Below are 12,391 nucleotides of genomic sequence, written 5' to 3' on the forward strand. Positions count from 1 at the left end.
ACAGTATGAACAGTCTTCAGTAGCTTTTTCTGTAAAACATATTATTTATTCATGATGCAATGATATCACTTGTTTTATTATCTTATTCTTAGCCTCAGAATCCCATAAAACACATGCGAATTTCTCACAAAGTAGAGAAAGAAAATATTCTGGAAGATCTCACTGACTTGCAGACCTGATCCCCTGCTTTCTCCAATTGTCATAGTCATATATGAGAACTTCTTCCCAGAGCAGACAAATATCCTTACATGCTTTTAACCATCAAGATGGGTACTATGGACATCTCACACCTGAGTGCCTCAGCAACACCCACTCTCCATAGCTGGTTCAAAGTCTGGTCATCTTTTGCCAAAAAATACTTTCAGATCCAGCAGTGTCTCTCAAGGTTGCATTGTGATTGTTTGTGATGGCAGAGAATCAAGGGACTTAGGCAGCCCTGATGGGTAAATAATCCAAGAGGTTTTTGTTCATTGGCAAGTCAGTGATGAAACAGGCCAAGTACTGGTGAGACAAGCTGTAATACTGCTTCACTGTTATATTTGGAAATTACAACATAAGCCTTCAAAGTCCTTGAAGTCCCATAGTAGGCAGGATTACTAAAGACAACCTCTTTTACAACAGGAAAAAAAAGTTAAGGATTTTCTATTTTTTATCTCAACAATGGCTTTAGAGATTGATTAAATTCAACGTGTTTGGTGACACCACATATGTGATTCCTGTTCTCAGACGGAACAGTCCGATGAGGTGACAGGGTGGAGACTCTTATCAGGAGATGCTAATCAAAAGATTTACACAGTGGAAAGGGAAGAGAGCCACGGGAAGGGAGGGTTTTTACTTGGAAAAGTCATGGAATGTTTTAAGAAACAGCTGGACTTTAAAGCATAGGTGGGACTTAAATAGGTGAGGATGGGACAGGAGAATAGAAAAGCAGTATTATACAGGTAAAGGTAACTTTACAAATAGAACAAGAAGCAAGTAAGTAAAGGGCATGTGGAAGAACAGCACATCAGAGCTTAATGGGAGGGAAGATGAGAAACATAATTTGGGCAAACTGTGAAGGGCCTTGAATGCCAAACAAGGCATTTTGCACTTTAGCCTATGGGTAATTGCTAATCATCAAAAGATTCTCAAGACGAGGGCATTTCTTCTTTCTTACATTTGGAGTAGCCATTCCAATACACATTCCTCAATCATGGACACATATCAGAATCACCTAGGGAGTCTGTTAGTGTGTGTTGGTTTTTTAATGATGCCAAGTCTGGTCCCACTTCTGGACAAATAAGTCAGAATCTCTTAGAGTAGGACCTGGATATAACTTTTTTTAAAAAAACTTTTTACCTGATTTTTAATGTCTAGCCAGGGCCGAGAACCATTGCATAGGTGAAAGTATATCTACCTATCTAGGTATCTACAGATAGATCTATAGATAGATAGAAACTAGGTAGATGGATACGTAATCAAACACTCCAAGAACCTAGACCTGAATGTGTAACTACATTTATATGATTTAGTTGATTAAGAAAAGCATAAGAAAAATTGAAAGACAGTGCTAGGATAGTGGTTAGATGTGAAAATCAGGGTTGATCAACAAGGATGCCCAATACAAGTTCAACTACCTGCTGGATCTACTTTTGAGACATCCATCACCTCTACTAACAAACTGATTTCACTCAACTTCTTCAAAACGTAACATTGTTTGATAAGAGACAGAAGTGAGACTGATGCTGGGGTGATCTACCAAAAGAGTTTGTTAAGTGCCAGAATTTTTAAATGAATATTGTGCCCCAAGATACGAGTCACCAAAACATGGTAACTGTAGGCTAAAAGATTTGAAGATAACAACCAAAGCATAAAGTCCTATGACAAAAAATTTTTTTTTCTTCCTCACATATTATGACCTTAGCTGACTTCTGCAATCATGGGAAGGGAAACATCCTAAAAATCTCCAGGTGTCTTATCAGGGATCAGACTAGGATTTGGGTAACCACTTCCCATTCAGCAACTCTAATTTGAGTAGGGAGGAATTCAGATGGGGTGCTGACCTTCCTAAGAAAGAGGTTGGCCAGGCAGAGCTTATATCCACAGATGTCAGTTGAGGCAGGGATTAGCAGGTAGATACTACCACCCAGGTGGGTTAAACCTCAAGTGGAGGGGTCAGGTAAGAGAACTCAAGGACCCAGAGTGATTGACAGCAAGGCCAAGGGTTAGGATCTTGCTCAAGAACTTAGGGGATGAGAGATCAGTTAGGCTGGGGGTCTCACAGAAGTCACCAGCACCATCACCAGTGGAGCCGGTTGATGCTGAGGCACTAGCAGGCTGGGGTGGGAGAATAATGAATCAGGAAGCAAAGCGTTCTTGACAACAACCAATAATATATGCTGGGAGAGACTATATGCTAAGTGTGAAACTCAGTCTTATTACTTTATATCCACGACTCGTTCAGCCATACAAAAGTGAGATGAGGCTTACCAGTACTTAAACTAGAGCCAAATCATAAGAAAAATAAGGTTCTTTCTCCGGGTGGAATGAAGCGTAGATGGCATAACTATAAGCAAAAGAAAATTATACTCTCCTTAGCTCCCCAGAAGCTGCGTTGGAAAGCTGTCTGAATTAGAAAAACTAATGTTTATTTATAAAGTTTATGATGTTGATAAAAGACAAATCAAGTAATAGTAAGAACATCAGGTTACATGTATGAAGTCCTCACTCTGTGTTAAATGTATTAATGTATACAGTCTTCACAATAATCTTATGTGATAGGCACTTTTACTACACCCATTTTATAGCCAAGGAAACTGAGACATAGAGAGGAAAATTTTCCCAAGTCCACACAGCTTGAAAGGGCAGAGCCTGGATTAGGGTTATCCAGCTCCAGAGTTTACATTAACAATGAAGCTTAAACTGTTCTTCATAATAAAGAACTACCTTTGAAGGGGCAGAATGAACCAAGAGCACATAGGAAAATGCTCTGGGACATGTTCGTGATCTAATACATTCATTCAATAGGTTCTTTCAGTCCACAAATATTTATCAAGCACCTGCTACATGCCAGGCCCTTTTCCACACGCTGAAGATTGCAGACAGGTGGGATCCCTATACATCTGAAAGAGTGAATACATGTTACATGGTGTGGCATAAAATGTAGTGTTTTGTAGCTTTGCTAGGCCCAAACACTGCATCTTCAGAATCTGAGTTCTTCCACAAGTCTGAAATATAATTAGCTCTCTGATGAAGAGTTTCCAACACAACGAAGTTTCAGAGTTTAGAACCCAGAGTGGAGACAGGGATGTCTTCAGGGAGGAAGCAATGATGGAGGAAAAGGAACTGGTGGAGAGCCAAGGAGCTGAGGCCCTGTCCCAGGGCTGCCTGTGACTTGGTCTGTGTATGAGGAGGGTGCGCTGGATGACCTCCAAGGCCCATCTCTGGAATCTGGGTTCCCAGGAAGCAAGACAGAAGCAAGGCTGCCCTCAGGTACGGCACAGCGGTGCTCAACCCGAGAGTAGTCACAGCCAGGGCAGCAAGAAACAGCATGTGATACTTCAAGGATAACCAGACCACATTTCTGGGGTCATCCATCTCTCCCAGAGCGTGTCAAGGGACATCCCAGACTCAGGCTGATTTCCAGCCTCCATACACTGTGGGGATTGTGCTTCTGCTTAGACAGCTCTAAGAACAATCCGCAGACATAATGCAGGAGCAAGTAGCCCCATGCAGAAGGGTGTAACTCATCTGCCAGGGTGGAATGCTGAATCAACCCTCCAAAATCAGGAAAGGAGTTGTAATCTGCAGGAAGGAGAAGACTGGCTCTCCTCTCTCAGGAACTTGGGATCCTTGCCAGATTTGTGGCTCTAGCTGAGCCTCAAGAAATATCAGGCAGGATTCATCACTGTTAATAATAACTGGCACATGACTGAGTGCAGAACTGAAACGCAGATGGCCAGGGAGCTGAGAGTGTCCTTAAAAGAGAAGGGACAAGTTTGGGTGAAGGAGGAGGGTATCAGAGAGAGAGACACACATATGTTTACACGTGATTTCAGGACATTCTACCACGACCCCACCCCACTCCTTCGTGATGCCGAACCCTGTAGCCCACCTGCCTGCCTCAGGTGCTATCACTCACTCCTGGGTACAAAAGCATCCACACTTTTTCTGTATTAGGCAATTTCTCAAATCCTGACTCCTGCTGTGGAAAAACAATGCAGGTCTTCTCTATAACAAGTGCTTTCAATTTCTCTTTTTACCTCCTCTTTACCTGAGACATTTCTCCATCTACCTTCCTCTTCCAGGTAGCTGAGTATTCCAAACTCCTAATTAAAGGGCAGCACCTAGACTTGGTTTTACCCTGCCTCTGCTTCTTGAGTGGCTTCCTCACAGAGTTCAGTTCAAGGTGCTAGGCCACAATGTCCAAAAATGAGAACGAAGCCAAAATCCACTCAATGATTCTTTTAAATTGTGCCTGTTTGGATGCGAGACCAACTGCATGGGCTACAAGAATCCTCAGGGCAAAGGGCCTCTACACCTACAGCTGGCATCAGGAAAATGGATTAAGGAGCCTTGATTTCAGCTGAAGGCCACTGCTCAAAGGGGTTCCCAGATCCTCTAAGCTGTGAATAAAGATAATTTTTTAAAATAGGATAAATTAATGAAGAAAGATTTTCACAGGATAAAACAGATTCCTGGCCAGGCACAGTGGTTCATGCCTGTAATCCCAGTAAGGTGGGAGGCTGAGGCAGGCAGATCACCTGAGGTCAGGAGTTTGAGACCAGCCAGGCCAACATGGCGAAACTCCATCTCTACTAAAAATACAAAAATTAGCTAGGAGTAGTGGTTCACACCTGTAGTCCCAGCTACTCAGAAGGCTGAAGCGGGAGAATCACTTGAACCTGGGAGGCGAAGGTTGCAACATGCCATTGCACTCCAGCCTGGCAAAAGAGTGAGATTCCTTCTCAAAAAAGCAAAACAAAACAAAAAACAACAAACAGATCCCTTCTTTCCTGGATTTCATTCAAAGTTAACATTTAGAAGTGAGTTCAAATTTGAGTCTGACATAATATCACTTCCCTTGACAAGTTAGGGAAAACTAAAATATTCTGCAAAAAGAATAGAGGGAGATCAAGAAAACAAGGTAACCACTAGCAAAATGAGAAAGTAGACAAAGCTGGGTTTCAGTGCTCAATCCCCTGAACTGGTACACCTGCCATTCCCTGGGGGAAGCCATTATTAGGATAAGCAACCCAAGCTAACACAATGCTTGGTCAAAACTTACCTATTCTGTGCCCAGCGGAGATAAAGTGTATTTTAAGTGGCCATGAAATAGAGACACTGGAACTGTCATCAGGGATATCTAGGGACTTAATACTGTAAATCAAAGCCGTGAGCCTCAATTACTATTTCAGGCAGCAAAGTAGAGATTTAGAGACAAGGACACTTTTCCAACTACCCCCAGATTTGATTCTCCTGTGATGAAGTTCTAATTTGCAGATTTGTTTCCCCACTTACCTCCCTTCTTTGGCCTTTTGCATTGTTCTCTCCACAATAAATTAAGCTACCGACCATGGACATATAAAAAGTGCATCTGGCATGAATATTTACTGCAGCACTATTTACAATAGCAAAGACTTAGAACCAACTCAAATGCCCATTAATGACAGACTGCATAAAGCAAATGTGGCACATATACACCATGGATTACCATGCAGCCATAAAAAAGAATGAGTTCATGCCCTTTGCAGGAACATGGATGAAGCTGGAGGCCATCATTCTCAGCAAATTAACACAGGAACAGAAAACCAAACACTGCATGTTCCCACTCATAAGTGGGACTTGACAATGAGAACACATGGACACAGGGAGGGGAACATCACACACTGGGGCCTGTTGGGGGTGGGGGCCAAGGGGAGGGAGAGCATTAGGACAAATACCTAATGCACGTGGGGCTTAAAACCTAGATGACCGGTTGATGGGTGCAGCAAACCCCCATGGCACATGTATGCCTATGTAACAAACCTGCACATTCTGCACATGTATCCCAGAACTTAAAAGAAAAAAAGTGCATCTGGACAAAAGTCTCTGAAACCCACTACATTCTATGGTGGATCCAGTGCATAGAGGTGAATGGAACCAGTTTCAAAGGGTTTCTGCAGCAAGAAGTGCATTTGCAGAGAGGCTTGTGAACAGCTTGCCAAATTTCAGTTTGGAAGAACTTTATTATCTTTAATTTAACAACCTAAAAATGGGCTTATAAGGGAAATTCTTAGTGATGTCTTCTTAGCAGGCAACCATAGCAACTGCCACACACCTACCTCACCGCCCTGGAGCCTGGATAGACTGCTAGGTCCAAGTTCTGGCCTTTGAAAAACTGAATCTGGAACAACTGAAGCCTAACCTGTCTGCTCCACCCTGGAGCACTCAGAGGAGAATGAATTAACTTCCCCAGCCAACCCAGTAGTCCCAGTCCTGACCCAGAAAGCAGTGGCTTGTTAGAAAGAATGCAGAAAGCAAAGCCACAGTACCTTCATTATACTATTAAACTGTAATTGCCTTTTTCTATAAGAGTCTTCCTGTTTTCCCTGAAGGAGGACTGTTTAACTGCCTTCTGGGGCAGAGGTGCCAACTCAGCACAGAGACTTCCTGTGGGTCTGGGAGGCAGTTGTGTTCAGCACGCTGTGGCATGCCCACTGACCCAGAGGCAGGCTGTGACGGGGGCCCCCATCCTGACAGAGGGTCAGAGGCGGGGGCTCAGAGACTAAGGCTCCTGGCTTAAGGATTGATGTTGATTTCCTTTTCTGAAGGCCAGCACTAGGGTGAGGCAAGCCAAGAGCTTAGGGAACAAGACAAGGAGCTGTTCACTCTCCAGTCCTGCAAGTAGCTCCTTCACCCTCGTGCCAGCCCTACTCAGAGCCAGCAACAGCACAGGTGTGTGTGTGTACATACTGTGGAAGTCAGCGGTTCTCAAAGCGTGGTCCTGAGACCAGCATCATCAGCATCACCTGGGAACTGGTTAGAAATTCTCAGGTCTCATGAATCAGACACTCAGCAGGTGGGGCCCAGCAGTCTGTGTCTTACAAGCTCACCAGGTGATTCTGATGCAGCTGAGGTTTGAGAAGCCCTGTGCTGGAGAAGAGTGCTCTCCAAAGCCAGTTTCGTGGCATTTCTAAGACCATCTCCCAAAATGCTTCCATACAGCCAGAATAGGGAAAGGGTGAGTGGTGAGATTACAGTGACTTCCTAAAGCCATCAGCAAGATAGGAATCCCTCGAATAATAAACCAGGAATTGCTTTTTCCCGGACACCCCTAAGTAAATTGTAGTACTCAAGACTTGGCAATTGTTGGATAAAGATGGAGATTACTACAGAACCAGTTCCTCCCTGTTTCTTCCTAGACACTCAGCCATTGCAATGACACTGTGATATGGACTAGCTATTTGAATATTCTACAGCTGAGATTTCTTACTCTGTAAAATGGGTCCAACATCACCTACCTGAGAGAGTCAGAGAAGTTAATGTATGTAGAACCCCGAGAAGAAAGCTGGGGCAGAGCGAGCTATGGAGATAGTTCACACATCTAACCAGGACTTCTTGGCTCCATTCTCCCCGCAGGGAGCCAGGTGGATCTGGCGCCTGAAGACAACTGAGTGGGGAAGGAGGTGAGCTGCTTTCATCTAGGGTGCATGTTTTTTAAAGAAGGCTGTTTTCCAATCCAAACAGTCTATGGGCATTAAACTTCACTGGTGGTGACAGAAGAGAAAGGAAAGGAGAAGGGACACCCAGTACCACCTGCCATTGGGTACTGAGAACCACACCTTCTATATATATAAATGAAGGCAAGAAGACACTTCAGAAGACCCCACATTTAAACTCTGTCCCGGGACCCAAACAGTACAGAGTAGTGAGACAACGACCACTGCCCACCAGCTGAGGGACCCCAGGCGTTTGGCAGTGGACATGGTTTCTTTTGTCCGGGGAGGATTATAAACAGGAGTGTGAGGATGAAATCACGCAGCAAAAAATACCGTCGGGCACAAGGCAGACGTGATGTCTTAGCACTGAGGTCCCATCACAGAACTGTGGAACCATTTCTGCAAAGCTCAAGGAGAATTAATCCCATCCAACTTTTCCCAACTCACAGACATGTCTCTTGAGGACCAGAAAGGTTGCTGGCCTGCAGAGGGCACACAGCTGGTGAGGGACAATAATGAGCTGTGCTCTGTTTCCCCCTCCTACTAAGGAGTGCTGGCGTGAGACGCAAATTTTAAGCTTCTACCCACAGACCAGGTAAACCAAGGGCGGCCTTCCGCCTGCCCCCGTGTCTGCTCGGCCATCCCTTGCAGCACAGCTGAGGGCTTTGAGGATCCATGACTCACACTTTTCTTGCCGAAGGGAATTAACTCCAAGATAACACTACCCATGTGGGAAAAAAAGCAAGCCAAATCAAGGAAGACAGTTCACCTCGCGCCCCTCTCCACCGAGCCCCTTACCTTCCTCATTTAAGATCCACGGCAGAAAGGCCAACACGGAGTCAAAGCCGCAAGTGCTCTCTTCAAAGGCACAGGAGCCAGCGGGCAGGTCGAGGGCACCGGCGAGCTGCAGGGCTGAGGACACAAAGCGAGTTTCAGTTCGAGCTCCCCTCAGGAGCGTCTGCACCGACTTGGGGCGCCCAGGGGGGCTATCTGGTGAAAGCAGGGGAAACGGGAGCGGGAGGGGGCGGGAGAAGATGCAGTACCTGTCCCCCAGCATCCGCTGAGAGACCCCATGCCCACCCCACCCCAGGCTTGGCCAGGGCAGGGAGTTAGCAACTGCGGAGGATCGGGAGGCGCCCTCGGATAGCCCAGCCCAGCACGGTGAGCCGGGCCCCCGGGACGGCAGGAGCGGGGGCGAGGCGTCAGAGCGCCCTAGGGGTTGTCCCGGGGTCCAGGCCTTACCTTGCAACGCCAGGAGGACGCCCCTTAACAGCATGGTCGCGATTCAGGGAGGAGGACTGGGAAGGGGTGCACGCTGCCAGCGCGCTGGGACAGGCTGCTGCTAGTGAAAGGGATCGTGGGAAGCAGGGTCGCCGGGGACCCGGGGACCGAGAAGTCGAGAGGCAAAGCTTGCGCTCCGAGCTGCCCGACTTTGCAGAGCGGCTCCCAGAGCAGAGCGGTACGCCGGAAGGTGCCCGAACGGAGAGCGCCAGCGCCGCGGCGCTGAGCACAGCCTCGGGTCAGACCGCGGCCCAGCTGGTCCCGGGCGACGATGCGGTGGGGCAGGCAGGAGACGACACACTTTGAAAGGCCAGCCACGACTGGCGGGGAGAGGAGAGGTCGGCCCGCAGTGCCTTCCCAGGATTTTAAAGCTTGGGACCAGAGCCCTTGCACACACTTGGAAGGGGCAGGCCTTGCAGGAGTCCCTCCGCTGGGTTGGGACCGGAGGCGCGCGCCCCGCCCAGCCGCGGTGGGAACTAGCTTATTTCTGGGGACAGCTTCCCTGCATCTGGCATGTCAGTCCCGCAGGGCTGGCCCTAATTTTAACTTCTCCCCAGAATTAAAGAGGGTGGAATTCTCCTAGGACAGCCTGGAGGAAAATTTGGTAACGGTTGGGTGGAATAACCTTCATGTCTAAGGAGTTTCAGCGTTTACGGTCCAGCAGTGCTAACCCTGGAATACCACCCCCACTTTTTTAGCCGGTGGAATGTCTGGCATGCCTGGTGCTCAGCATTCCCTCCTTCCGGTGAAATGGGGGCATTCCTTGTCTCCAAAGAGCCATGATAGATTGATTAGTGGGAGCCTTTAACTGGGAGGGGGGTTGTTGGGGGAGGGGGTTACTTCTGAGGAACCTGTTTGCGTTGGACACTAAGTGGGTCTCCAATATTCTCTTCCTCTGAAGAGTTCTTCCTCCCATCCTCTTCCTTCTCCTCCTCCTCCTTTCTCCCCTTTATAATTTTGTGAGGAGGGCAGGGGTTTTAAAACCTGAGGGTGCATCAGAATCTGCAGAAGGGCCTCACCTTCCGCTTCTGATCGCGTAGTTCTGGAGTGGGCCTGAGAGGCTGCACCTGCGGTGGTGATAAGTTTCCGGAGGCGGCTGCAGCAGCTGCAGCTGGTTTGGGACGACACTTTGAGGACCATTAGCCTAACAAACTCCTGTTGAGCCATCAGTTCCACCTGCTCCCACGCCGTCACCTGGCTTCCAGACCGCTGGTTTTCCTGGTCTTTCATTGGCAGCTTCTTCTCGGCCTCTTTGCTGTTTGTTATCTCTGTGACCCCTTAAGATGAGAGTGCCTCCAAGTTCTTCCCTATCGTCTCCTATTTCTTTCACCATTCAGCCTCTCAATGCTTTCCTCCAGTCTCATAGTTTTAAATACCAATGATAGCCCGATAACTCCCGCATTTCTATTTCTAGTCCAGACAGCTCACGAACGCCAGACTCTTCGATCTCATTGCCACCTCAACATTTTCAATGGGATGCTTCAGAGCTATTTCATACTTAACAGGTTCCAACATGAAGGCTGCATATTTCTTCCCAAACCTGCCCTTCCCCTGCATCTTCCCCACCTCAGTTAAAAGGACTATTTTCCTCCAGTTGCTCAGGAGAGAAAACCTGGAGGCATCCTCAGCTTATCTGTTGTCAGACATTGCCAATTTCTATCAGTTCAGAATTCAAAACACAGCACATGCCGACCGTGCTCCGTACCCATGGCGGTGATGCCTTGCTTGGTGCACGTTGCCCTCACCATCAGCCTGGGATATTGCAGTGCCCTCCTGACCACAGTCTCCCTTGATTTTGTGCCTTGCTCGCCCCTACTCCATTCTTAACATACTAGTCAGGGTTATCCTTTTAATACAGAAATTGAGCCATGTCATTCCTTGGCTCAAGACCCAACAAGTTCCAAAGTCATTTAGCAAAGTCCAAAGTCTTCACAATGACCAACTAGGTCCTAGAAGACCTGCTCCACCCTCTTGCTTCTCTGACTTCAACCACCCTGCTTGCTCCCCTCTAGCCACGCGGACCTCTTGGCTGGTCCTCAAACACAGTCCAGCTATCCTTTCAGAATTTGGCACTGGCCGTTCCTTGCACTCAAAATGGTCTTCCACAAAGAGCCACACAACTCACTGCCTAATGAGGTCTTCACTCACAGGTCACTTTGAGTAACAGAAAATTTAATAATCTTCTCCCCAAAAAGGAAAATAGTCTGGAATCCTTTTATTAAAGGTTAGAACAAATTTTCATGCATTTTCTGTAAACAGTGATTCAAATGACCTAAAATTTGTTTATTAGTGTGTGGTATTTGGTATATTTTTTTTAATTTATATTTTGCCTCAGGTAGTAGATAATAGCATTTATTGTGTTTACTATTATAAATGTTTTATGTAGATAATCTCATTTAAGCTTCACAAAATCTCTAGAGGATAGATATGTTTATTATCCCCATTTAATAGATGGGGAAGCTGAGGTGCAGAGTTCCGTGACCATGGACAGTAGAGACAATAGTCAAACCCAGATCTGCTTTATTCCCAAAGCCTATTTTCTCAACCAGTACAGGACCCTTTCTCCCTTGTGTGTTATATTGCTTTTTTTGACTCCTTGATCACAGATGGTGCTAAATATCTGATGAATTTCATCACATTACTTAACTAAAAATTCAAAGACAGTTACACATCTAGTTGAAACCTCTAACACTATTTTCATCCAAACGAGTTTTCAGTAACAAACTGGTGCTTCTCCAGATACTTATGGAGTATTTCAAAGTTTTAGAATTGTCTTAGATTCATGTTGTATGTTCTTTGAAGTTTTTCATGTTCGGGAACATGAAAAACTTCAAAGCCCTAAAGAGAGCCCCCCAAAATTTTAAATATGATTTACAACCTTAAGGTGACATTGTGTATTGCCACGTATGGGAACAGAATCATTATATGTAACTACAAACTCAGTAAATTTTCTATTTTGCATATAATTGTGTGATCCCAAGAATATATGATCCTTAGACATTGGCACAAGTTAGGATGTCTGAGAAGCAGACTCTGATTTGGAGTTTAATGTGCAGAGTGTTTAATCAGGAGTACCTTGGGATCAGTGCCATGGAAGGAGAATGGGTAGAGGGAGAAGAAGTTGCAATGCATATCCTGGAGAGGATGTGGAGAGGAAGGAGAATGGGTAGAGGGAGAAGAACTTGCAATGCATATCCCACAATGCTGCTTTCAACCCCTCAGGGAACTATGGAGTTAAAATGCCCTATCCAACTTGCCTCATGTGAGGCTGAAATGAAAGGGCCTTTGTACTGCTGTCTCCATCTGTCACTGGATGTAGCCTACCTTGGGACAGAAGTGATCTCCAGTGAGGCAACTCTCTGCACTGCGGAGAACAATACTCCCAGCCACTGGGACCAAAAGTCCTTTCTTGAAGGGGGATCTGGACAGCA

The 12,391-nt window shown here is 46.2% G+C and overlaps 1 protein-coding gene across 2 annotated transcripts in view; it reads right to left on the bottom strand.

Annotated features, from left to right (window-relative positions):
* The window catches only part of MAMDC2 (MAM domain containing 2), a 163,604-nt gene extending 154,041 nt beyond the window's left edge, over window positions 1-9,563 (bottom strand). Inside the window, exons 1-2 of one of the 2 annotated variants that reach the window (XR_002478284.2) lie at window positions 8,922-9,563; window positions 8,478-8,591 (exon numbers count right to left, since the gene is read on the bottom strand). Coding sequence is in view for 1 of the 2 variants with exons in the window: in XM_012453854.2 (XP_012309277.2) it covers window positions 8,478-8,591; window positions 8,922-8,955 (148 nt within the window). In the remaining variant the exon portion in view is untranslated. The remainder of the gene's footprint in view (window positions 1-8,477; window positions 8,592-8,921) is intronic. The other variant, XM_012453854.2, reaches the window with a different exon arrangement.
* Window positions 9,564-12,391: the final 2,828 nt, after the last annotated feature.

The sequence above is a fragment of the Aotus nancymaae genome, unplaced genomic scaffold, assembly GCF_030222135.1.
Source record: "Aotus nancymaae isolate 86718 unplaced genomic scaffold, 86718_ANA_hifiasm-v0.15.2.pri h1tg000041l, whole genome shotgun sequence".
NCBI lineage: Eukaryota > Metazoa > Chordata > Mammalia > Primates > Aotidae > Aotus > Aotus nancymaae.